The sequence below is a fragment of the Ambystoma mexicanum genome, chromosome 7q (assembly GCF_040938575.1).
Source record: "Ambystoma mexicanum isolate Mex_15411 chromosome 7q, UKY_AmexF1_1, whole genome shotgun sequence".
In the NCBI taxonomy this organism is placed as follows: domain Eukaryota; kingdom Metazoa; phylum Chordata; class Amphibia; order Caudata; family Ambystomatidae; genus Ambystoma; species Ambystoma mexicanum.
Genome location: NC_090941.1, coordinates 1,061,471,638 through 1,061,495,489, shown reverse-complemented (window position 1 = coordinate 1,061,495,489; position 23,852 = coordinate 1,061,471,638). Strand labels below are relative to the sequence as shown.

Sequence of the window (23,852 nt, the reverse complement as noted above, 5' to 3'; positions counted from 1 at the left end):
TACAAGGAAGTACACTGAATAAATAGCCTCGAGGGACGACTTCTATGGCGCCCTTTTCCTGCTGGATCTCGACCTCTTGCAGCAGGATGCGTAGGTGTTTAAGTTGCTGATAGCTCCTGTAAAAAGTGTATAGGTTTTACTTACCTCGAGTATAACTATGTTATCCCTTAGTTTGTGAACTGAAAAGCAACTGCAATTGAATATTACTCTCCCAAGGTCCAACTCCCCTAGAATAACTGTTATCCTGAATCAAGAGTTATAGGTTTATACTGTTGCCAAATTCTGTGTTTCACTAGATCAGAAAAGTATATTGTCCAGTTGATATTACTATGTGATTTCCTGCTCAGCGTCAGAGTATAACGGTTAGGGTCTACTACCCTGGTATTACTGAAAGTAATCTAAAAGTAACTATTGGTTTGGACTTCCATATAACTCCCGTTAGATGTTCCAGTATAATATAATGTGAAAGTACTTATTTACCCCAATATGTATCTGGGCCTACTTGTATTTAAATAAACCATTCAATTTTAACAATATAGTGTTTCAGTGTTTCTTTGGACCATTTGTATTACACTTTCATTTGTTCTGATTTTACAGCCCTCTCCCCCTCCTAAAATAAACGTGGCTGCTCTGTCTACACTATCATTGAACTCTGGTGGTACAGCCTTATACTAAGAGTGGAGGCTTGTACTGTCTCAGTTGAATGGTTTTAGTAAGCCCTTGGGGAAAACCTTGGGGAAAAGAGTAGGTTCAGATGGGGCATGGACCGAAGGGGAGGGAGGCGACAGGTATAAAAGTCTTGTAGAAGGAAATGAAGATGAAAGGTGCTCGGGTGAGGTTAGGAGTGGAGGTGGACCGAGAGAAGATTTGAAGGACCGACTGTGAGGATTAGTGCCGAGGAGGGTGTAGAGTAGGTGGGGCGAAGCTCAGGTGAGGTGCTGATTGGGAGGAAGTTGAAAGAGTGAAGCTATGGGTGGAAAAGTGGGTGGGAGAGTGAATGAGATGGAGAATGTGAGAGAGGAGAGACATAGCAGAGAGAGAGACATAGCAGAGAGAGAGAGAGACAGAGAGAGAGAGAGACAGAGAGAGAGAGAGACAGAGAGAGAGACAGAGAGAGAGACAGAGACAGAGAGAGAGACAGAGACAGAGAGAGAGACAGAGACAGAGACAGAGACAGAGACAGAGACAGAGACAGAGACAGAGAGAGAGACAGAGAGAGAGACAGAGACAGAGAGAGAGAGAGAGAGAGAGAGACTGTTGCTGGCACAACCTGAAAATTCTTTACAAACTAGGACCGAAGGGAGTATGAGAGAGAAGGCATCTGTCTTTGGGCCCTCCTCCATAGCCAGACTAGTTGAGCCAGTAGAGGTTACTGCCCTCTAGTGTAAACCACACTGCAGTATAGGGATGCCTGAGTTAGAGTAAAGGCAACCCACAGGAGGGAGAGGGAAGCCTATTAGATTGACCCTGCTGCAGGCTAACCAAGATCAATACTGACCACTTTTGCAATAAAACCATACATTGGACTCTGGGAGTTATTTATTTATTTACATTTATATAGCGTGCAAACAGCCCGGAGGGATTGCGGCGCTGTTACAAGAAAATGGCTTAGTTACTTTACAGAGAGAATGGCTAGGTTACATTAGCCCATACATGAGTTTACATATGCATGATTGATTACACATGTGATATTGCAGCATAGGGTTACATGTTAAGTTACATATCATGATTCAGTGTCAATAGGATACAGATGTTTGTCTTCGTACACATAGAGGTAGCTGGATAAGGTCTTAGTGTGTGAGGTTTTACACAAATAGTCTGGTTTGCCAGTTAGTGATGCCACCCGGAACAAGTGCTGGCAGAAGAAGGTCCCCAATAATACAAAGGTCAACCAGAGGAGGAAGACAAACAGAAAAACAGAGTTGGGAGAATCCTGGGAAACCGCAGCCACCGAACCCCTCAACCAGGACGTCTGGGAGCTGGATGTGGAATTCCTGAGTTTAGAATCAACCCGGAAGGGAAGGATAACTCAGAGGAATTGGTGAAACTAACCACACCCTCCCACCCCATTGAAGCCAAAGAGCCAAAAAAAAAAAAACACACAACCCTGGCCCAGGCGGAAATTGGAGGAACTAATTTGGGAGGCCTGTGAAAGATCAAGGCCGTGAGGAAGGAGTAAGCCAGTGGGAGTGGGCTGGAAAACGTTGCGGGAGGTACAGCGATCCGGAAATTGACACTCCATTCGCTGAGACAAGGAAGACGCAGAGTCTCCAGTCAAAGCACCGGTCGGCAATCCAATCCACAGCAGTACCGGGTCATCTGCCACAAAAGGCAATGGAGGAAGAATATTCATGCAGCCAAACTTACTAGGATCGTTGTGTTGAGACAATGCCATTGTGGAAAACACTTGTTAAAAATCACTCAATCTCCCAATACTTTTCCTTTGTATGATACAAAGCAAAGCAAGGGCATTGGCAGAGTGCTGGTTTGGAAGGACACTGGGGACAGTAAAACCGAGTATCTCTCCTCTTTCCTTGCTTGGTGCACACTTTACATCTTCGGTAAGGCTGGGTCTGGTTTGGTGTGGGGGGATTGTATTCACCGAAGTGCCGTTCATTCAATCTGGCAACAGTCTCCAGTGCCCCAATGGGGGCAGCTTCTACATGTACTTGAACCAGAGCATTTGCAACAGCGTTTTCAAACTGAAGGAAAGACATTTTGTGCTCTGGAGCAGCTGTACGATAAACAACATATGCATTGCAAGTAGCTACATGCATAATGTGAATTGCCAACTTCTTGTACCACCTGCGCGATTTACATGCTGGATGGTACGGTTCAAGTAATTGGTCTGTTCTGTCAACACCCACCATGTACCGGTTATAGTCCAGAATACACTTGGGCTTTGACACTTGCTCAGCATGTCCCCGCGCGGCAACAATGGCAGTACTTTCATCATGTATAGTACTCAGCATATGGACATCCCTTCTGTCGCAATATTTTACAGCCAACACCTCCTCACACCGTAAGGCGGCACATGCCCCCTTGTCCAGCTTCTTACAGACAAGTTGCTTGGGGAAGCCTTTCTGGTTACTGTGAATTGTTCCACATGCCAGTGTGCCCAAACTGTGCAATTCTTTAAACAATGGGATTCCAGTGTAGAACTTGTCCACATACAAATGGTGACCCTTATTGAATAATGAGGAGCAAAGATCCCACACAATCTTCTCACGGACCCCTAAATATGCAGGAGAGCCAGGAGGATTTATGTTACAGTATTTTCCTGCATACACTCTCATGCTGTATGCATAACCAGTATTACTTTCGCACAACACGTAAACCTTGATTCCATGTTGTGCTCTCTTGCTGGGTACGTACTGTTTGAACAGCAGCCGACCCTGGTACAAGACCAAAGACTCCTCAATTGAAATATGCTGCCCAGGAACATAAACCCCAGAAAATCGTCTTGTAAAGTGTTCCAGAAATGGGCGAATTTTGAAAAGCTTATCATAATTTGGGTCGTTTCTTGGTAATGCAGCAGAATTGTCACTGAAATGCAGCATACGTTGCAGTACCAGATAACGATTTCTACTCATTACAGCAGGAAAGAAAGGTGTTGCCAAAGATGGGTCTGTGCACCAGTATAACGCAATTGAAGGCTTGCGCACTATTCCCATCAGCAGAGAAAGACCCCAAAATGTTTTCATCTCAGCAACCGAAGTTGGAGACCACTGAAGAGCTCTAGAACGAGGACGTAGGTTGCCATCATGTTTCCTCAAAAACTGTGCAGCATACAAATTTGTTTGCTGAACCATGCCATAAAAAAACTCATCATCTACAAATAGGTTGAAAAAATCAACTGGCAAAAAACCGTCAGTATTCGCTTTGCACCCTGGTTCTCCAGAAAAAGGTGGAATTACAGGCTGAACCATTGCTGGAGCCACCCAGTTATACACATCAGCAGCGTACTGCGCAAATGGCACTTGCCTCGCACCATGTGCATGTCCTCCATGTCCACTCAACCTTGCAGGTTGGCTATGTGTGGGACGTTCCCCACCTGCATGGTGTGCCTCATGGGTCACTTCTTCATCACTTGAGGAAGAATCCTCAACAGAAAAATCACTTCTAGAATCCACTTCACCTTCAGATGAAGAGTCAGTGTCTGACAGTGCATCAGGTTCAGTCTCACGCTCCGAGGCGGACTGCAAGACCAAGTCGAAAGACTGTTCAAAAGACCTCTTACGTGAAGCCATGAGATCAGGTTTACTCACAAGGTACCCTAGGGAGATTGCACACTGTAAAAAGAAAACACACAGAAAATAAAAAACACCAAAAAAACACTCTTTGGGAGAACGAATCAAGCAAACACTTGTAGGAAAATAAGAAAAAAAACAAGAATGTAAAATGGTGTCTTCACTGAAAAGGAAAACCAACTGAAAAATAATGCAAATGTTGCAAATCTACAAGACTTTCAGCCCTGCAAATAGAAAAGAAAAATACCTAGTTAACAACGCACTTGTAGTACGAATACAAATGTACACATTTTTTAATACTCACCTGCACATGTGCTGCAAAAACAAAACACCTGCACCTACAAATAGAGAACAAAACATGTAAGAAACACAATGCGTTTTACCCTCAATGCCATTTTTTGGACAAATCTACGTGTGGAGGACAGTCAACCCATATGTGGGCTCTTGCCTCAAACTTCTGGTGCGTCCCTACACATTTGCATGGGTAAATTCAAAGACGGAAGCCGGGGAGGTTCTGCAACATGGGCTCTGCCTCTCATTCTGGTCGCACAGGTCACAGAGGTACAGCACCATTGATCACTCCCTTCCCAAACATTCTTGCCCAAACAGATTTTAGTGGGACAACTTCACACTTCCAAAAACGTATAACAAAAAAATCCCCCCAAAACAGTAAAATCCTCTCAACACTGGGTGATCAAGCCCTGCTACCACCACATCCCACTATGAAACCAGAAAGGGTAAAATCATCCTCTTTATCCCATGTGTTGGGGTGCATCTTCATTTGGTCCTCTTACTGCCCCCTGTACACACAGGAGAGGACTCTTAGGCAAACATGCAACTACCACCATCCAGCTCCGACCCAACCCCTCCTCTTGCTCCCAAGCCTAGGTGTTCTTGTCATGCAGATGATGCCAGCAGGCATACAGCCCGGACCCTGCACTCCCTCCTGTTCTCTTTCCAAGGGGGAATTTTCACGCCATCTGCCAACAGTGCCATTTCAGGACCCATTATTTTCCTACTCATGCTTCAATAACCCCCACAACAGGACAATATATCACACAGATTATTCATACCCCCCGCCGCCCACCTCCAACACAAAGTCTAGCCATACTTCTTTATTTCCACAAAGAAAATGTCCAAGCCCCTCTTAGAATGGTGCACACCATCGCTGTGGATTATCAATTTTCCTTTGATAAAACTGTATCAAAGGTGCTAATTCAGCACCAGCTGGGGGGGGGGCGCATCTACCACCTTCGAAAGTAAGCAAGGGGGGGACGGAGTACCCACTAGGGGGTGGGTGCAGGGGAGAAACACGGGAACACAAACAAACTGCAGTTACACCATGAGAAAAGTCCTCGCAGAGAAACACAGGTATAGGAATGCATTGTGTGTACCATCGGCTCAAGGGACCTTTCTATGATTAGCACCAAAAAGGGAAAAAATAACCCGGGTAAAAGCATTCAGCAGAGATGCACCCAGGATGGGCCATGCCCAGGGAACCATACTTTAAACACATGATCAACACCCCGCAGGTTAGGCAGGAGGGGGATGGAGCGCATCACAGATAAGACCGAAGCAGCCAAGATAACACTGGGTGATGTAATGATAGGGCGGTAAACCAATCCTGCTGGCACTCAAGGGTCGAGGGGAAGTGGACTTGAGCCAGATAACCCTTCACATGGCCACAAGTGCCTATCGGCATGTGGCTATGGGAAGGGGAAACTGGACGGAGTGGCATTCCTGGGAGGACCAATGAAATGAGTTTTGGTGTCAATAGGAGCTGGCCAGCCTTCAGAGTATCAATTACAAGGTTTGCGAAAGTCGATATCTACCAAGTACTGTGTGAATATCTCCCTTCCCACCAGAAGCAGGGTGTCTCGTGTTCTTTACACAAGATAACCAATGGCAGATAACAAAGTTCCGCCGGTCAGCACAAATGTTATTTTACTCATTGCAAACTGTTCCTGGGAGGGGTGAAAATCAATGTGGCCCCACATGGTAAACAATGAGTTGGGATACTGTTGACCTGTTAGCTCCCATCACGTTCTACTGACATACATTAGCTCTAAGGATATGACATAGCTTGCCAATGAGTTTCTTGTGAACAGCAGAAAATACTGAGATTCAAGCTATAACTGTGTCGAATGCCTTGACCATTGTACTTGTGCTATAAAACTAAAGCTCACTGTATGCACAGATGTCAGCTCTCATCAATCAGTTTCAATCCACTGTTCTGTTTGATTTGTGCTCACACAGCTGTAATAAACAGTGTTCGGCAAGATTTGGAGCAGTACCCTTTGGGTGCACTACAACAACCTTAGCCTCCTGGCAACAGGAACCCAACCTTTGGTATAAGTCTGTACTACACAGGTTGGTAGTGTGGTTGAGCAGCCAGGCTTATCTCAAGAGGGGTCAATGTGAGCAGAAGTATAGTTACACAGAGATTCAGTGTCACGTATCCAAATAACCACTTATACTCAAGGTTTCTTGATTAAACAATTATGATTTTAATTTAACAGTCAGTTTGAATAAGCCTTCTTCAGAAGGGGCAATATAATAGTAACACACAAATACACTCCAAAATACAGACTCTTAGTTTCTCTAAATCAGCAAATACCCATTGGGGATGGCACACAGACACTTCCTACACCCTCAGGTGACTTAAATAGCTAGGACACTGTGGCCATTAATATATCACTGGTACACTTAGAGCAATACTGAGATTGGTGCAAATGGAAGGGGTTATTAGAATAAACAAGAGATCACACAAATATTCTGAAGCAAGTAAGTACTTTTGAACCCCCCAATGCACAGTAAGTTAACCCCTTCCTGGAAGAATAGGTAAAACACAATGTCAGAGGAGAGAAGAATCATTCAGGGAGCCATGCCATTAATGTCAAGTTAGAAGAAGTCTAGGTGAGCTGAAGCACTTCTTGCAGAGAAGTAGGTCTTGCACAATGTTTTAGAAGTCTTTGTAGAAAAGAAGAATCAATGTAGGGCCACAAGCTGTTTAGGCTAGTGAGAACACTACAGAGCAAACAAGACAAGTCTCAAATGAGAACAAGTAAGGCTACACAACAAGAGGCAAGTTATCTTAGAATGTACAGTACCTATGGTTAGAAGAAATGGTTCCAGCTGGCTTCTGTTCCTGTGCAGCTCTGCAGATCCTGTTGTTCCTGGGCCTCAGTCATGGGGACAAGAGGGAGGACTTCTTGGGACTCCTGCACTGCAATGGGACGGTCAGCGATAGCACCCAGCAATCATCAAATTAGAGGCACTTTTTCAGCTCCTCGTGTCGCAAACAAATAGCATTACTGCGGTTTCTCCGATACCACTTCGGACCTTCCTCGCATCTGGGGTCCAGTACTCTGTTGAGGTGGCTCAGGATTGGTCAGTCCTGCTTCCTGGGAGTCTGGAGGATCTTCCTGGAGCTCCGGTCCGACTTAAAAGCAACGCCCTCAATCTGGTGTTCCTCTACCTGCCACTTCGGTTCCAACAGCAGCAGCAGAGGAAGTACAGCCAGCTTCGAGAGGATGTCCAGACAGGCTTACTTTGGAGTTGATTGGTCCCACCAACTCAAGGGGAGAAGTCATCCTTGCAGGGCTTCGCTAGTCGAGGCGAATTCGGAGCTTCAGCACAGCCCAAGGGCTTCACCGGGCAAACCAAAGCTCCAGGTGTTGCAGCAGGCGTCTCTTCCAAGTTCTTGTTCGGATTCCTTCGTCCAGTAGTCTACGCTGCCTTCCAAGCCAAAAAGCCTCACCTTTTATGCAGGTCTGTCCCATTAATTCCAGCCTAGCTGTCAGTCACCCAGCAGGGTGGCTGTCCTTGCCGGACAGCCAACCGGCCAATCACATTTGGGTGCATTCCTGTAACCAAGGGGATTTAAGCACAGGGAGTTTCGGGCACCTCCTTCCCTTCCTGTCCTTGCCAGACAACCCTGGTTTGGCGTGCAGAGTAAATCTCAAGAAGCAAATACCGGGGCCATTTTGACAAAATAGGCACCGATGGGTGCTGTACTGCAGCTGCGAACGCAGCCTGCGGTAAAAACACACAACGGTTTTTAAAAGTAAACCACTGCCACCAGCCATTAATCGTAGAAAGGGTAACAAACATATTACATGAGAAACTAGACAAGGGGGATACTAAGTAAGATAGTGCGTGCTGGGTCTAGAAAGTTACAAATGTAAGTAAAGTCAATTTCACTTTACTGCTCTTGGAAACAGTAGAGAGAAGGTATTTAAACCTTTGGGAGATCCGAAATACTTCCCTGTGCCACTGCACTGAAGGTGCTGTGTGTCACAATGTAAAAAGATGATGCCTATGGAGTTTGTCAGACTCCAAAAACCAAAAGCAACCCAGAGTTCAAATCACAGAAAAATACATGAGTGGGGAAAAAGATCTCACTCTCTCCAGGTTAAAAACGTAAAAAAAGTGCTGGGGGTGTCTAAGGTAGAGAGGAATTCGCACATCCCTAACAAACAGCTTTGCTTCTTGCCCAGTGTGTGCTCCGAGTACGAGCTTTATATGGTGGGTTCGGAAGACCCCGCCAAACAAAACTGTGGTGGATACTCCTCCTAAATTTTACATTTCGCCCTTGCACTTCATCACTGAGGCACTCATGTCCTTTTTCTTCTCTGTAGTTCTCCAGCTCTTCCTATGAATCACCTATGACCAAGCCACTGTTGTATTTGCAAAAGTATATGAAATCAAGCCAAGTTTAGACACCAGTAAGTTTCTTACCATTCTCCGACCCACAGGAACATGGTCATCGTCCCCTCATGATCGGCAAAAATAAAGTAAGGGCTGCCATTAATGAGCACTCCACCATAGAACACAAAACACGACATTTTGGGGATGAGGGGGGATTGGGCGCCTTGTAAAACTCACGCCTGTTCCTGTTCTCCCCATCCCATGTTCCCAACTGCCCTAAATATCCCCTGGGGGCACAATACAGCCCAAAGGAACAGAATAAATGCTGAAATGGAAGATGCCCAGGGGTTTTGTCCATGCTCAATGACCACACCATGCTGTATGCTCTCAAGTTATAATCACAACCATGAACTTGGAGAGGTTTAATGGCATTTAGCATTTCTTAGGTGCTGGGGCCTAAACCAGGAGCATGGTGCGCCAGTCCCATGCCACCAATGTTCACTCTGAGGTTCGAAATTGAAGGGCACTGGGAGCTATTTAGCTACTGCTTGTGGCCTAGTAGAGCCTGATTAGCTTGACACCAACAAAGACCTGGCCAACTGATGCAGAACAAAACACAACTATGTGAATTTAACTGTGCATGTTTGGGACAAACTATAAATAAACATGATGACACATCTATACTACATTCAAAGCATAGAGAGTCATAAATAATGGGCAAAATGATAAGTTTGCATCTTATGTGAAAGTTAGATTTGCTGAACGCTATGTACTAGCTATCTGTTACCCAATGGTAGCTCCTGGTCACTTGTTAATGTTGCATACTGTGATGATCCTTCAAATAGCATCAATTCTCCCCAGGGGAGAGCCCCTTTCCATGAGGCTAGTTAGGGGAGGCGACTAACCAATAGTCCCCCTAAGCGTGGTAACATGCGGGAGGATCTCATGGAGTGTGACTCCTCTGATGGGGTAAGGACACGATTGAGAGACAAAGCCCCATTAAACCCTGCAGGCTGATGTCAATGCCCGAACCTTCTATACATAAGCTCACGCCTGAAACTATGTGTTATTGTACAATAGCAAACCACCCTGATGTCATAGGTCCTGGGACGAAGAACAGCTTGAAAACGCTACAAACTAGCAGGACTAAGATTCGATCAGCTGCTGTCAATGGGTGTCAGGGTTTCCCAGTCTAAGGAAGGGTCAGGGGATTAAAGGTCTTGTTGCTTAACTTATTCCCAGGAAGCTGGTGTCTTCCCAGTCCAAGATCAAGCTAGCGGTATGTCGCATTGATTGGCTGGGAAATTGCTGTGATGCAGTTTGGAATCTTGCAAAAGATTCTAAACTGCCTTTCATTCAGACGACAGCCAGAGCAGGTCAAAGCAATCAGAGCTCTTAATAAATGACTGAAGAAGAACCCCAGTGAAACCAGTTTGAAACAGAGAAGACTGCAAAACCAGCAAGGAGAAAAAGGTAGACCAGCAGAAAGTTGAGATAAGTGAAGTGAACTTTCAGTTTTGAATTTAAGAAAAAGTAAAGAAAACAATTGTCAGTCAAGAGACTTGTGAAGAGGTCAGATGTTAAATGCTTTGCCTAAAAAGGTGGTGTTTATCATTAAAAGGAAGATCTAAGTTTTCCATGCGCGCGATGTAAAGACATTGCAGTAAAAGAATAGCACGCGTTAACAAAACTAACCATAGCGCAAGGTGTCGGTTGTGCATCGCGGCTCCCGTCAGCTGGGTTACGCCTTCATTAGGCCTTTCGAGGAAAGTACCTGCTAACGTGATTGCGCGCTGCATCAAGAAGCAGGAAGTCAACGCTGAGGTGAAAGAATGACGCTGGAAATGCTCTGTGACGCAGCAATCAACAGAACTCGTGTTTGTTTTTACTCGCAGTGTAAATACATAGCGGATTTCCTCAACCGGAGTAAGTAAGTGAGGAAGTCAATTCATTTTGACTGTGCTACTTATCTATTCTGAAAAGCAAGATGATTTTCTGAAAACCTTTGCAAAAGATTCATTGAGAAATTACAGTTTTCAATAAATGAACTGCAAAGCAGTAGTATGACTAAAACAAATACCAAGACAGTAGATTTTTACAAGAGACAATTAAAAGGAAGAGCGCAATCATCATCATCAGTAGTAAATAGCCTTTCGGCAATATAGCAAAGGCAACAGGTAGATGGGATTATCCTTGGGAGATGTTTTCCGTGCAGGAGTTCATGTGTGACTCCTGGCGGTGCAGCTCTCTTTTGGCTTGGTGTACAGACCCATGGGATACCCTTATGGCACCCATGGGTGGGGGTGCATCCCTGTGCCCCTAGAGCAGTGGTATTCAAGCTGTGGGGCGCGAGTGCCTCGCTTGGGGGCCCTGAGAGCTTAGCATGAAATATAAAAAGGGCAGGGGTGGCTCACATGGTCGTGTTGAAGCACGATACTGTCTCGCGCAACATTGAAAAAGTTGCCAGTAGTTGTAAATTGATATTCAGTCCTTTAGTCACAGACTGGGCCTCATTACAACTGTGGCGGTACGGTAACACCGGTGCCAGTAAGCTACCGGCACCGTTGCTACCGTACCGCCATGGTAAGAGTTGTGCTCGCGGATGCCAGACAGCCTGAGCTGGTGCATCCGAGCTCCCCATTCCTATTGAGCCCTATAGGGCTCAAATGGGAATGGGGATCTACCGGTACAGGCACCCGCGAAAGGGCAATTATCAGGTCCGCCTAACTCGGCAATTGCCCATTCGCGGGTGCCGGACCCGGATGCAATTCTGGCGGCAGCCGTGCCAGTTTTACCGGCACAGCTAGCGCCAGGGTTGTAATGAGGCCCACTGTTTCAATAAGACCGAAGGGGGTGCTTTGTGTTAAAATGTAAGTAAATTGTGATATATTCAGCAACAATGGTCAAAATTACTAACTGCATAGTTAAGTAACTCAAACCGGTCCACATTGGCCAAAATGGTGGGCCATTTTGACTGGCCCACACTAACATTATACATTTTTGTTACAGGCATTGCCCTATAGGCCAGTCCGAGCCTGGCGGCTCATCCATAATGGCGAGGGTGCGCCCAGCCAGTGGCCCCGCACCCATTATGGAGGAGCTAAGGAGCCAGCCCCATGAAACAGTGAGCACTCCCTCAGCTGCTTTTTCCAGCTGATGGAGTGCTCCTGGGCTGGCTGAACTGTCAAAGGGAAACACACGCAGGCCAATGCAGAAGTTACGTTAATTGTTTTTATTTAACATGTGTATAGATGCGTGTATGCTTATGTTATGAGTGAGTGTATGGTGATGGATGCTCGTGTGAATGATAGAGGAATTGCTGTATGAATGTGCAGCGCCTTGCATACACACAATCATGTTGATTGTGTTAGGCCCAGTGGGGCCCAGGGGAAAGGGATGGTATCTTTTTACTGGACATCATATATGTCCAGAAAAAAAATGTCATGCCTGCCCCCTTCGTCCCCCAGCACCAATTGCAAACTGTTTGGCTATTTACCAATTATTTTGTTAAAAGTATGCTCTACAATGCAACATTTTAACCCATTATTTAAAAAAATTCACAGGGGGAACCCCTCTCCCCGAACCTCCCTTTATTGGTTCGGGTTCCCTCACTATGCTCAGTCGCTATGGCATTTTGGGGGGAAATAGTTATGCCCCTCCACTTAAAAAAAAATCACCAGCCGCCACTGGCCCTCAGACTGTGTTGGGAATGTGATGGGGGAACCCAGGGACTATGCTGGGAGCACAATGGGCGGGAACCATGGGATAGTGGTGGGAGCAGAGTGGGGAGAGCCCAGGTTGTTTGATGGGGTGAGGAGAGACCAGGGACTAGGTAGGAGTGGGATGAGGGAGCCCAGCGATTTATGGGAGCAGGTGACAGTGCGCAATATATACTGTCCATTTGGCATTTCTGGGGGGTCCCGACCAGCCCAGAATTTGCTCAGGGGGGCCCCCGGCCAAAAATGTTTGAAGACCAATGCCCTACTGTATGTTTTTGGGCACCTGTGTGTGGCCCACAGAGCAGGGTATGGGCTGGTGGCAGCTCCATGCTGAATTTGACAAGTGCTCCGAGTATCCTCCATTTTGGGATTCCCAGGCCCTAGCATTGGAATCGGTTGATTCCTGGTAGGAAACAAGATGGCCCCTGTGGCCGCTTGCTTTCTATTGCCCGTTACCTTGTTTTCCCAAAGTCCTGGGAAGCCCTGACTCTGTCCCTTCCCCCTGACTGGCTGTTGGGTGAAGTTCCATATATGGTGGTGTTGTGAAGTCCAAGCCAGACTGGCTGGAGCCTTCCCAGTGACTGTATGTTGTGGGTGAATGGAGTGTGTGACGAATACGCATTCTGTGTTGTGGATGTCTAGTATCTGGTGTTTGACACAAAGACTGAGACAGCCCTGCCCAAAACTGGTATGAATGCAGTGTGGAGTGTTGAAATGGCTGGGTACTTGTCCCAATACACAACTTGTTGCGAGTGTCTGGAGAGAAGTGAATGGCCTGAATGCACTATGCACCCGATTGGCTGCCTGCCTGCATGAATGCCCTTCTGACCGATTGGTTGCCCGAGTGTGACCCGGCAGAACGAACGGGAGAACAACTAGTATATCTGGGGGCATCTCACTGCTAGAATTCGTGTTCAGAAGCTGAAGTCCTCTACGAAGAGTAACTGGAGTAAAAAGGAAGCTTAGCCTTGAAGCCCTGCTGGAAGAGAAGTCTTGCTGCTGCTCTACTTCGTCGATCTGAAAGCTGCTGTGTCTCCAAGGACTGACCCAGAGAGGACCTGGTTTGGCGCCCTCTTCCCGAGCTACAAGGGACCATCGTGCACTGCTAATCTTTGCCAGCGCTCCCTGGTAGACAGACCTACGACAGGCTGCCGACCGGAGATGGGGACTGCCACGCCGTGCTCCCTTTGCCCAAGAACATTTGATCTGAGGACGTTCTCGTCTGCACTGCCGCCCGCCTTATCCCGCCGGAGAAGGCCAGGCCGTCGCCGAGTATTCGCTGGTGGGTTTCCCACCACCCAAAGAGCACAGAGATCTCGACGCCCTTGCTGGGCCACAGTTCTTCAAACTAGTTGCGGCCCAGAACTAGCGACATTGAGGTTCCCCGCACACCTCTTCCTTGCAGGACGCCAACGCTCCATCGTCGATGAGCACCGCTAGGAAAGAAGCTGCCGCTTCACTGCCGTAGTTCACCCTGTTCTCCGTCAGACGTTCGATGACCCGTGACTCCTGCCTTAAAGGGAGGGCACTCAAGAAGGGCCGTCGATTCCCAGATGACGAACGCTACAATCCAGGTACATTGGGGTTGTAGAACTATTGTAGAAGGAAATAAGACTCAGAACAATATATGGATTGGACTTGTGATATATCTTTACTTTACAGGTTGCCCAGCTTGGGGGGGGGGGGAATCTCCACACAGAACTGTGTTTAGTGGTAAGGGCCAGTATTCTGCCAATTGTTCTAACCAACTGCTTTCCTCCTATGTCAATTGTTGGTTACCTTTATTAATTGATTTGTGTGACATTTAACCAGAGTACAGTTGATGCACTTTAATGGAATCTAATAATAGTACTTAGAACTGTATATATTTGCCATTGTTGATTTTCTGAGCACAAAGTGAGTTATTGTGATAGTGTACATAACCTTGAATATTAATTATATGAAGACTGTTTTAACTAATGCAGTGTGTGGACATTCCTTTGTGGGGCTTGGGGACTACTGTACTTAAGAACTAGCCTGCATCACCTCCTGAGAAGCTAGGCTTTGATTACTCGAAAAGCGCTACCCTATAGAGAATCTTGGCTGGGGTCCTCTGTGACTCTCCTCTGCCATATAGAGAGTAGTACAGACACCCCCCTACAGTCTTTACAGGGTTGTGAAGAGAGATCCAGTAGTTGACAAAAGAGTTGGCTTGACACCAGGAATATCCTTGGTAACAACACCCCTAGCAGCACCAGAGAGATTTAGTGGGGATTCACACAAATATAGATCCTTTTTAATGCAGTGCGAACTGCATTTTATGTGCCGCCCAGAATCTTTCCCCTCAGGAACATCTAGGGTGGCATTTGTCATTTCACATTTAACCGGAGAAGCAGCCGCTTGGTCCGTTCCATTGTTGGCGGAAGGGGAGTTTTGGAGCTGCACGATTGGACGCAGTTTGTGTTTGGCAAAATGTTTGATGGACCCGCTCATTCACAGAGCGTGGATGGGAAATTGCTGGAATTGCGGCAGGGAAGCAGGGAATTAGTGGCTTACATAACTCAGTTTAGAGCCTTGGTTCTAGAAAGTGGTTGGCCAGAAGAGAAGAGAGCCTCTGTATTTTATCTGGGTTTACGTGAGGAGCTGAAGGATGCCTCGGCGGCAATAGTGGAGAGACGCACTTCAAGCAAAGAATTGATTTATTTAGTTATGCGATTAGATGCCAGGTTATTGGTAAGGAGGTCTGAGAAAAGGAGGAATTTCCCAGAGGGTAGGACTTGGAGTAGAAGGGAGCGGCCTAAGGCTGAGCCAGTCACTAGAGAAACTAGAGGGTATTTGAGGGAAACTCAGGCTAGGCCACCTCTCACTAAAGAAAAAGAAAGGAGACGCGGGGAGAATCTCTGCTTATATAGTGGCGATAGTACTCACTTTGTGAGTAGATGTCCGTGCACGCCAAGAAGATTTCCAGTTATCGCAGGAAGAGGGCAAGTGGTGGCTAACACGATTCAGTCGGCCGAGCCACATATTACACTCAATGTACCCTTATACTGAGAAGGAAAGCTTAGGCGTGGTGGGCCATGCGTGTTGGATTCTGGAGCAACAGGGCATGGAAGAAGGGAGGTCCTGTTCGTCAAGTTAAAGAAGGATTGCTTTATGTAGATAGAAGATGATTTTTGCCATCGGCAAACTTGCATATGGAAGCTCTGAAGTCTTGCCATGACACTCCCTTGGCAGGTCATCCTGGCTTAGGAAAACCATAGAATCGATAAGAAGGGAATTTTGGTGGTAAACAAAGCAGGAAGATACCTTGAACTACGTCATGCCACGTGAAGTGTGCGCCTGAGCAAAGTCACATCAAGAAATGTCTGGTTTGCTTGTCCCAGTGCCAATTCCTCCTTGGCAAACGGTTTCCACGGATTATATTGTGGACCTTCCTCCAGACAAGGGTTGTTCCACCATATTAGTGGTTGTAGATGTTTTGACTTACGCTAGCCATTTTTATCTGATCAAGGGGGCAGCAGCGACTAGTTCTTTGGTGCAAGCTTTTCTGCAGAATGTTGCAAAACTACATGGTTTACATGGTCAAGTGATCGGGCTTCCCAGTTTATTTCTAAGTTCAGGCAATCCCTTTGTAAGGAGTTGGAAAATGAGATACATTTAACCACAAGCTATCATCCAGAGGGTAAAGGTCAGACCGAGAGAGTTAACCAGGAGCTCAAGTGTTAGAGCAGTTTTTCTGAAGTTCTACCCAACTTCATCAAAACCATTCCACTGAGACAGTACAAGACTCCACTCTTACTATAAGGCTGTACCACCTAAATTTGTGGTAGCGTAGACAGAGCAGCCAGGCTTATCTTAGGAGGAAGATAGAAGTCTTTAGTGAGCAGGAGGCCAGTGAACTTCCACTGCATAGCACACAAATGAATCAATAGAAACACTGACAACCATAAGTATTATACAAAATAAAGGTTTAATTTTTAAATACAATTAAGTCAAGTTAAGCCTTGAGGTAAGAACTGGTCAAAGTCAAACTCTTATAAAAAAAAAAAAAAAACACAACGCTTCAAGGTACATAGACCAAAGCATATAACCTTATTTGGAACACCCAACTGTAGTTCTAGGGAAGTCAAACCTTTTTAAAACACATTCAGTATAGGACACACCTATTCTTGGGGATTAAAGCCAATGGTTACTTTCAGATTACATTCAGTAATAACAGGGTAGTAGACACTAACAGTTGTACTGTGATGCTCAGCAAGAAATCACATAATATGTCAACTGGACAATATACATTTTGTGGATAGTGGAACACTTATTCTAGGTACAGTAAAAACGTATAACTATTTTTATGATAATGTACTAGGTGAGTAAAACCTAAGGCTAACTCAAGGTAAGTAAAACCCATATACTTGTTCAAGGAGCTATCAACAACTTGGGGCAGGTATAAACCCAAGACTGTTTTTGTGTCTGTCTAAAACAGAACATGGAAAGCAAAACCTAGTGTTACTTTATAAATGACTCAAGGTTATTCTAGATAGGTAAACCCTAATGCAGACTTATTCTTTATAGGCTAAACAGCAAGTCAGGGGAAGCAAGACTGAGTTGGGAAACTTATATTTCTTAAAAAAAAAAATCAGTGTATAAGTGAAGCCAACTGCATTACTTTTGAGGAAGAGGCACAACCAGCTCACAGGTGAGAAAAATAACCTTATATCTACTTCTCAGAATGGCAGAACATTTCTAAGGAAAGTAAACCAACCTTATATATACTTTCCATAAATGTTAGAACATACTTTCTTATAATGTGAAGTTGAGACATTGTTTTTAGTATTTAATGAGGTTTTCTCTGTACCAGTAACAAACGCATGTGTTAACAAAACAAATCTTTGCGCGAGATACCGGCGTGAATTTATTCTAATCTATGTGTGCGATGTAAAGACAATGCCGTAAAACAATATTTATCAGGGCGCATTCCAAAGAGACGGGACATGAGGAAACAGAGTACGGGACAGTGGTAGGACCACACATGTAAGTAGAGTCGGGCAGAATACCAAGGTGTATAGGTGCCTAGCCGGAAATTATTTAAATAGGTAAGTCTTTAGTTGTTTTCTGAAGTAGAGAAGGTTTGTTTGCAACCACAAAGTCACGGGTAGTTCTTTTCACTTAAGGATACTCCTGCTCGTGAAGGCCTTGCCTAGACCTTTCATCTTTTTTGCTGGAATTATTTGAAGGAGGCCTTTTTAGAAGATTCAGCTTGGTTCATGCCATTGGAATTGCTTTTTTAAGTATGCAGGGGCTTTACCATATAGGCATCGATGGACCAGTGGGACAGACTTGAATATGATTCTCTCCTCGATGGCTTGTAATATGCTCTCTTCGTGATTTGCCCGTGATAGTCCTAATGGCATTGTTCTGAATCACTTGGCATTGCTTCAGGCAATAGCTCGTGTTAACAACATTACCAATAGCACGAGGTGCTGACGCTTATCCAAGCAATTCATGCCCACAAATTGAAGGTTAATAAAAGCATGTATGTATCGGGTTGTGCATCGCGGCTCCTGTTAGCGCAGTTACGTCTTCATTGGGACTTTCTAGGAAGGGACCTGTTAACGTGCATGCGCATCGTATCGAGAAGCAGGAAGCCAATGCGGAGGTGAAAGAACGACGCTGGAAATACCCTGTGAAGCAGCAACGCAGCAATCAATAGAACTCGTGATCGTTTTTACTCGCAGTGTAAATACAAGACAGATTTTCTCAAGCAGAGCAAGTGAGGAAGTCAATTCATTTTGACTGTGCTACTTATTTATTCGGAAAAGTAAGAAGATTTTCTGAAAACCTTTGCAAAAGATTCATTGAGACATTACAGTTTTCAATAAATGAACTGCAAAGCAGTAGTATGACTAATATGAATAGGAATACAGAAGATTTTTACAACAGAAAATTAAAAGGAAGATAGCAATCTTCATCATCAGTAGTAAATAGCCTTTCGGCAATTTAGCAAAGGCAACAGGTAGATGGGATTATAATTGGGAGATACAATTTAGTGAACTGAGGGACGATTGAGCACAAGAATTAATAATGTTGTATGTATTCCTTTTTAGGTCAGTCCAACTGTAGCTCAGAAGACAAGCCAGATAGTGAGGGCTTCAAGCAAGAGCTGTCTTTTGTTATTTTATCCACTTCCCCTTTCACCTTGGATTTGATTGTTCTGAAATTTTAATTCAAGGATTGTTGGATGGGCAGGTCTAGGGGGTCTGGAGGGCTCGCATCATCTACTCCTGCAGGAGCAGTGAGCTGGGACCCGACAATGGGACTGATGTTACGTTGGTGCCGTTCCCGCTATTTAAACTGAACAGCAAAGAAGGACTGTGTTCTTTGCCATCTTCTAATGTATCAGGTAGTGGTCTGTGCGGTTCTGATCTGCTGAGCGCTGTTATACATCCAGGAGGAGAACCCTGCGAGTGAGGGGACCGCATTGAAGTACGTACGGCTGAACCTGGGCTTCGGGAGACTGAAGCAAGGAACAACTCCAAAGTTGAAGAGGCAAGCAGTGGGACGGACGCCCAGGAAGCGTCTTGAGAGTCAGTTGGGAACCGGCACTGTAAACCTGAAAAGATGGAAAGGTGGTGGCGCGGACCTGTAGTGCGTGGACCATTGTCAGGGAAGATCTTTAGTTTTATGCCAAATCTCCTTCAACTGCGAGACCACCAGCACTTTTGGCTGGACTTGTGGGTTTCTTTTCTATGTTCCTGGGTGAGGGGAATGCCCCCTCCCCCACTCACCCTGTCTTTTACTCCAAGTATGAGAGTCGTGTTGATCTCTCTCCATACTTTATTTTTGGAGCCAGCTGTCACTGCTGGAACTTTTTCCCACTCACTCATTCTTTTGCTCTGACTAGGAATCTTTACTGCTTTTGTATTCTTTTTTTACTTTAATGGAGTTATGCTTACCTCCATGTATTTCAATACAGGGATCTGTAATTGACTTTTGCAGCACGTAGCACCCCATGTACAGTTTTGCTGGGGAGTCAGTCACTTGGACTTCCCTTTATAATTTAATTTTCTCAAGTGAACAAAAGTTCTCAAGAGTAGTAAGGTAACTTTTATCTTACTTACCTTTTCTTTTGTGGGACCAGCACACACCACCTTATCTGGGGGTTACATTGTTAACTCCTATCCCAATGCCCCTGTAACTTTCTTGTTACAGTAACTAACAAAACTTAAATGGCTGGTGGCAGTGGATTTTTCTACCATTCTTTTTTTTTTTTTTACAATTTCTATTTTCAGTTTATTTCAACTACATGCAGTCATCACATCATGTTATACTCTTCAATACATTTACATAATCATTGTCTGTTTAAACCCCACACACTCCACAAATCCCCCCCCTTCCCTACCCCAGACCTACTTTACCACATATATCTACACCACATCAACATTTATATTCCGTACCTCACTTGGCTGTCCATCACTGTCCGGGTCATGTCCACGTGCTGTGGAGGTGACCAGCTCCTCTATCAACTACCTCCAAGCTACCACCCCTCCCTCCTCTTGATCTTCCGTCCTACCAACTGCTTCTTGCCATGCCAACGTTTCTGCATTTGGCCATTTTACCAGGTCCTTCAACCATATCTGCACCAGAGGGCTCGCTTGTGCCTTCCACCCCATCGCTATCCGGTGCTTCACCAATATATATGCTAGGTCTTTAAGTTTGCTTATATGTTTGGCCCTCTTGGGTCTGGTAAAGCCCCCCAGCAAGCACGCCAAGAGGTATTAGATTTCCAGAATGATATCTGCTTTTGGTAGTGTGTGAGCCACCTCTCCCCAAACCCTGCCCACCCCCACACAAGACAAAGGACATAAGAGTCAAGTCCGCATTCACTACTCCACATTTCGGGCAAGTTTGCATCGCCGCTTGACCAAACTTTGCTATTCTGTATGGGGTTAAATATGCTCTGTGGGTTATGTACAATTGTATCTGCTGCAGCCTAGAGTTCCTAGACACCTTCTTATGATACACCATGGCTCTGTTCCACATTGTGTCAGGCATAGCTTCTCCCAGATCAGTCTCCCACTGTTGTCTCATCTGTCCTAACTTCTTCCTCGCCTTGGACATTAGCAACTCGTAAATCCTTGATACCTCATGCCCGCCCTCAGCCACATCATAAAATGACTATTGTTTCGTCCAACTGCAATCCCGCTTCCATCTCCGGCCACCTGTTTCGTATACTTCGCAGTAGACAGGAGTCTGTGTGCACTCCATCCTCTTCTAACAAAGTCCCAAACTCTTTAGGAACCCCTTCCTTAATCAAGTCTCCCACTGTCACTACTCCATCAGGTTCCCAATATTTCCTTACACTCATCCTCAATTGGGCACTCACTCCCTCCCTCCCTCCCTCCAATACCACCAGCGGAACCTTTGAGGAATATGGGACAACACCCCCCCCCCCAATCAATTGACAAGCTCTGTGCCACATCCCCCACCCCAATCTCTTTAACCAGGGTAGGCGGGCCTTGCAAGGGTTTAACACCCATACAATTTCTTTCAAATAAAGCCTCTCTTCTGGTCCTTGCAACAACTGTGACTTGTGTGTCTGCACATCTGCCAGCCATTTGGCCGCAAATTGCAGTTGGGTAGCAACAAAGTACATCTCAAAATTGGGCAGCTTTATCCGCCCGCTAGGTCGTATGTGCTCTGGGGTTTCCATAGTGCTAACCTAGAATTACACCATAGGAAATTCCTACATATACCATTCAATTTAGTAAATAACTGGCTAGGTATCACAAATGGGACGTTCGTGAAAAAGTGTAGTAATCTTGGCAGCACCACCATCTTCAGCAGCGTCGCCCTCCCCATCATGGAGAATGGCAATTTTTCCCAAAGGGTTATGGACTTTTCTATCCCATGCAGTGCATTCACAGTATTATGTGTATGTTCCGACCGAGGGTCATGATAAATATGCACTCCGAGATAGCGAAATGTATCTTATTCCCATTTTATTGGGATCACCGGCAATCTGTGCAACAGACTCCCCCCGTATTCCCGTAGCGGGAATAGAATCGACCTATGCGGATTAATCGTTATACCCGACAGAGCGTCGTAACGTACCATCACATCCAGAATAAACTGCAAATTGGTCTCTGGATTTTGCAGGTAAAGCAACATATCATCTGCATACAGTGATATTAAATGTTGTCCTTCAGGTATTGCTATCCCCCACCTCTTCATATTCGTCTTGCAAATAAATTGCGGTTCCAGCGCCAATATAAATAGCATCGGAGACAACAGAAATCCCTGTCTCGTACCTTTACTTAACTGCCATTGTTCTGAGATTATCGTACCCGTTTTCACCCTAGCTACTGGTTCGCTGTATAGCAGTTCCACCCATTTAATATTGTTGGTCCCATACCAAACTCTCCCAACACTGTCAGCAGCCATGGCCATCTAACTGATTCGAATGCCTGGACTGCGTCCAGGAATGCCACAACGAGCTGTTGCGCCTCTCCCTGGGTACAATCTATCACATGATACAATCTACACAGGTTACTAGTTATATTCCTATGCGGGACATATCCGGTCTGGTCTGGATGTATGAGTTTGGCTATAAGTGGCCTAAGTCTGCGTGCCATTACCGCTGTAAGTATCTTCCCATCTTGATTCAGTAACGAGAGGGGCCTCTACAAACCACAGTCAGAACTATTATCGATTCCTGCAGAGATTCAGGCAGTCTGTCTGTTTCTAGCACTTCGTTAAGCATTTCCAGCAGTGGGGGTAGTAGGTCGGCCTTACATTCCTTATAGAATTTGCTGGGGAGCCCATCTGCCCCTGGGACTTTGCCTGTCGGCAGCTCTCTAATCACGTGTTCCAGTTCCTCTACTGTAATGGGAACCTCCAATCCATCCAGTTCTTCTGCGCTCAACTTGAGCATTCTCATCTCCAACAGTGCATCCCATATCTCTGCTACATCACAGCCTGAGGAATCTTAATGTAATTGTTTATACTACTCATAAAAGCATGGGGGCGTGGCTTGGACGGCCATGTAAAGGGTCGCACTCTGGAGGAGCTCCGTTGATCCTGTTTTGATCCTGATGGAAAGGTGCGTCCACGGGGGCCGGCCGACGCTGGAAATCGATGTCCAGGTGTGGGAATGTGTTATGACCGGCTCTTGGTCATAGGGTTCACTCCAAGGGACACTCAGGATACACAGGCCAGGTACGCATAGTGGTTACTTTATTAGCTTCTTAGGTTACAGGATCAGATGTCAACAAGTCATTAGGAGATAAAGAGGAAAGGGACAGGAGCCCACTGGCTCCCACCACCCAGGCTCACATAATCTAACTGCCTGGGTTAGAACCCATTCAAGCCCAAACATTCTAATCTCACACTCCAGACTCACAGCCTACATTCTGATGGTGACATCAATCCTGGCTCAGCACACATGCAAGTATAAGAGCCAACCCTAACAGAATGCCACCACCACACCCGCTGAAAGTTTGTGGTGTCTGGGAGACCCGGAAACCGAAATAAATGTGATTGACTGGGATGAGCCCTGAGTAGGCGGACAAGACAAAATGGCGGCGACACTTTGCGAACACCGAGGACCGTGAAGTCATCGTCGCGATCACGAGCGCAGGACCTACGTGTAACGCTCACCTGATTCTCGCAGAGGCGCCGGTCTTGACTGGGCGACTACCGCATCTTCCAAGGTGATGTGTAGCACCCGGTTGGCTCTTTGGACTGGACCTCTGTGCACTGTATGCCTGACTTCAAGAGTAAGATGTCTGCAGATAGAAAATATGGGATTAATGAACTGGGGTTATTGGGGTGTCCCTATCTCTTTCCTTTTTTGCTCTCCTGTAGACCCCCAAAGGTTAACGCTCTCACCTTAGGTAAGTGAATGCCGAGCTCTCCATCTGCCTCGGGGCAGGGTGCTGTAACCAGTTTCTTCACTGGATCGGTAGCGCAGGCCTCTTGACTTCAGAGGACTGCTGTCCGTCGTTTATTGCACGAACGGTAAGTTTCGAGTAGTTCTATTGTCTTTAAAGTCTTTAGTAATGATGTCTCTTGTTTTGCAGGTGCCGGCGATGGCGGATGACGGGCTGAAGTGAGTTGAAGATGGAGTCCGTGTGATGAATAGAAGCGCCTGGAAGCACGTAAGTAAGCGCTTGTTGCCTGCTTCACGATGCGCTCTAACTGTCTCTTATTTTGCAGGTACGAGTTCGGAGCGGCTGCAGGGTGCCGGAATACCCACTGG

At 45.8% G+C, this 23,852-nt stretch overlaps 1 protein-coding gene across 2 annotated transcripts in view; it reads right to left on the bottom strand.

Moving 5' to 3' along the window:
- LOC138528614 (piggyBac transposable element-derived protein 4-like) overlaps positions 1 to 23,852 on the bottom strand; it is a 151,896-nt gene that overhangs the window by 97,293 nt on the left and 30,751 nt on the right. Inside the window, exons 3-4 of one of the 2 annotated variants that reach the window (XM_069640411.1) lie at positions 4,555 to 4,588; positions 1,265 to 4,474 (exon numbers count right to left, since the gene is read on the bottom strand). In XM_069640411.1, the coding sequence (XP_069496512.1) occupies positions 2,418 to 4,250 (1,833 nt within the window). In that variant the 5' untranslated portion in view covers positions 4,251 to 4,474; positions 4,555 to 4,588 and the 3' untranslated portion in view covers positions 1,265 to 2,417. Of the gene's footprint in view, positions 1 to 1,264; positions 4,475 to 4,554; positions 4,589 to 23,852 lie in introns of those variants that run through there. The other variant, XR_011284188.1, reaches the window with a different exon arrangement.